The following is a 3,156-nucleotide window of genomic DNA, read 5'->3' on the forward strand; positions in this document are numbered from 1 at the left end:
CGAGGATGAAGAGAGAGTTGGAGTACCAGGCTTCAGCAGATTGAAATCTCTTTTGCGTAAGCACCCGAAGCAGGTCCGGGGGAACCTGGGCCGGACGAAGAATCTTGACAAGATACAAGCGTCTCAGGCTATTCAAAAGCTGAAGTCGATTTTGGGGGTTTCGAATAAAGGTCAAAACAAATCGCGCCGGAGAAGGTGAAAAAGGTGGAGACGTATGGTCGGGATAACCCCGACAAGTGGGAAGCTATGTCGGATTACATCAGTTTGGCGTATTGGGCCGTGGTTGGGGGTGTCTCCATATACGCCGCCTCTCTTCTTCTCATGGCTGCGACCCAGGAGTCGACTAACTAACATAACTACTATTTCCTGGTATTAATAGCTTGCATACATGATGGGACTTTGATGGCGTAGACTAAAATTAGGGTTTAAAAAAAAGAGAGACTAAAGCTTATTCCGGACTAATGGCACTTTAGAGATTAACCTGTCTGACCTAATACAGGTCGTCGAACAACAGTTGATCAAGTATAACAAGTTGACCGTGTTAAGGCCGTTGGTGTGGTGCACAATTCCGAAATATAATGACTGACGAAATACTTCAATCTGGAAATGTCTGAGGATACACCGGACGTTCCATGAAATCAGCTTAGAATGGGCAAGCACGTCATTTATGATGATACATACCACGGATTCTTCCTACCAGTAGATAAAACCCAAAAAGTATTTCAGCACAGTCATGTTATGGTAATACTTAAAAACAAACTGTCGTTATTGAATGTTTGGTGCTTGCCACACACAGCGTCTATTGGCTACGGTGTCCAAAAACAATTTATATGTTTGTCAAGTATCGAGTTGTGTCTCAAAATGCTAACAATACTAATAATAAATTTAAAAACGGTCTCACCTTGAAACGAGGGCAACTATCCATCGTTACTGTTGATTTGGAGCATGCTAGGTTGGAGGCAAATGCCGAAATGTGTAGATTAGCGTAAGATAAAACTCTTTCTAAACTCTATCTCTCTGTTGTTCCCCTTGTGTCCTCTTGTGAGTGTGGCGTAATCACCATAGCCACATTCCTTCAACCAATCATATTGGTAGCCCCCGTGGGTAGTCAATAGCGTTCCATCCCATCCCATCATTAGCCAATAGTGGAACGGTTCAGGTGTAGCACGAGTTACGAAATGTTTGAGAGTAATTGTCGCCATTCCATTGGCTCAATTGGAACGCCGAACAGTGCAGAGCCGATGTAACTGCAACAATTAATAGCTTAATATTAACCGGGTAATGTAAATCTTGAACTATTCGTCAACGCCCGCTCACCTGTTGTGTCTATTGAACATGTTTGTGTTGATGTAGAGAGTAGTTCATCGTGTTTGATATCTTTCTCGATTTGATTGATCCTGTTTAACTCTATCGCGATAAATGGAAGCAGAATGCTCCTTTTTCCTGGGTTTAAACTAAGAACGATGACGTATCCACGTTAAAGGAGGCAACATGTCTCCTTTTATATTTAAGTACGACTACGGTAAGTCGTTATGGCATCGAAAAACCTAGCAAATCACACTTGGAAGATTTGAAGGTGGTCCATCACTAGTGTTACCCGCTCCGGGTTTCGTTGCACAGATAACGGATTGTTCTGGTAGAAGTACGCTGAACGGAAGCAGACAAGAACATTAGGACGATCAACTCTCCTGGGTGTTCTTCGAGTCCCTCTACTTACTAGCTTTTAATCTTACTGTATTGCTCACTTCACAATTTTCCTACAAGTGTTCAAGTCGATTAGGGAACAACGAATTCTTTAGCCCCTAAGAGCTATGGACTACGATCCGGGCGACGGTGCTGTACCACGGCCTGACTACGAGGACATGTCACTCCAAGACGGAGAAGACGTGCTGGTGACGCAAGAGACGACTAGGACGATGTCTCTCCAGAGAAGCGTCGTCGACTTCGATGCCAGACGCCAGATTGATCAACTGGCGCAAACCTCGGCCGCAGCCCACTGGAGAGGATTAGCCACGTGCAGAAGCAGCAGAACGAGATCGCTTCCAAGAACTCTGAGTATCCGCAGCTCCAGTACGACAAGCTCGACCTCCAGGAGCAGCAAGAGCAGATCCGACGTTAGATGACTGAGCAGAGATTGCAAATCGAGGAACATGCGCGCCTTCTAAAGGCTGCAGAGGCAGCGATGGGGGAACAAGGGCAGCGGCTAGACAGTCTAGCTGAAGCACTCCGACCACATGTTGAAGCTCGGTGAGGGGTCTTTGCAGGGTTGAAAAGACCTGGCAATGTCGGAGAAGAACATGAAGTCCGTGGACTATCGCAACATGATCCGATGGTGACGTTAACAACGCGTGCGAATATGCCTGTTCCGCCGTTGAACCGTGGCAGCTCGAAGCAAGAGAAGCGGGACTTTATGGATAGTTACATGGTCTACAAGAGACGTGTCGACGCGTTGAACCAGGGCACGCAGACACAAGTGTTCGTTATGCCTATCGGGGCCTGTATCGAGCAGAGCACCTTGGTGCGTATCTGCCGTTTCGAATTGTTTAAACCCGAGGCTACAGTGACCGAAGAAGATTGGAAAAGGTATTTCCTCGACGCCAGGAACGCTGACTTCACTGCGTACAAGCAGCTTGATGTGGCGGTGCGTGGTTTAACTGTTGATGTTCAGCTTCAGGACGCAAAGTCCTGCATGTCACGTCTGCTGGCCAATTTCTATAGTACCGGGGACGGGATGAACATGGAGAGCATCATTCACGATAGATCCGAAGCGTGTAGTCGGATACCTGGTTAATGCCTTACGTCCAACGGCCTATCGTTCTGCCATCCAAGACAGTCTGGAGTGCCCTGTTGGTAAGCCATTGAAGAAGGATGTGTCCAAGTTCGTTCGGTGGTTACGCCCTCAAATAGAGGAGTTTATGAAGTACGAGACACACATTCTCGCAGCCCAGCAGGGAGTCAGTAACGCTGTTTCGCAGCAGCCGCGAAAGCGAAAACCCAGTCGTCGACATGGAGGCAAACCGGATCAGCAGCCCACCGACGGGCGGCATCAAAGTCCTGGGGCGTCGGTGTAACGGGGTTACACAGGTTTACACCTGGTGTGTTCCACACATGGGTACGGAGTACCCGAAGAGTTAACAAACCCTCAGTACATGACTC

General features: G+C 47.5%; 2 protein-coding genes across 2 annotated transcripts; both read left to right on the plus strand.

Annotated features, from left to right (window-relative positions):
• Positions 1-1,811: 1,811 nt before the first annotated feature.
• On the plus strand, positions 1,812-2,119 carry PPTG_12994 (hypothetical protein; the record flags this gene model as incomplete). The annotated part of the gene is made up of 2 exons (XM_008908689.1): positions 1,812-1,918; positions 1,993-2,119. 2 exons carry the CDS (start codon positions 1,812-1,814, stop codon positions 2,117-2,119), a joined length of 234 nt encoding a protein of 77 aa, XP_008906937.1.
• A 210-nt stretch (positions 2,120-2,329) lies between these two features.
• Positions 2,330-3,071, plus strand: PPTG_12995 (hypothetical protein; the record flags this gene model as incomplete). Its single annotated transcript, XM_008908690.1, has 2 exons — positions 2,330-2,769; positions 2,834-3,071. The coding sequence occupies 2 exons, from the start codon at positions 2,330-2,332 to the stop codon at positions 3,069-3,071; spliced, it is 678 nt and encodes a 225-aa protein (XP_008906938.1).
• Positions 3,072-3,156: the final 85 nt, after the last annotated feature.

This window comes from Phytophthora parasitica, assembly GCF_000247585.1.
Source record: "Phytophthora parasitica INRA-310 unplaced genomic scaffold supercont2.31, whole genome shotgun sequence".
Lineage (NCBI taxonomy): Eukaryota > Oomycota > Peronosporomycetes > Peronosporales > Peronosporaceae > Phytophthora > Phytophthora nicotianae.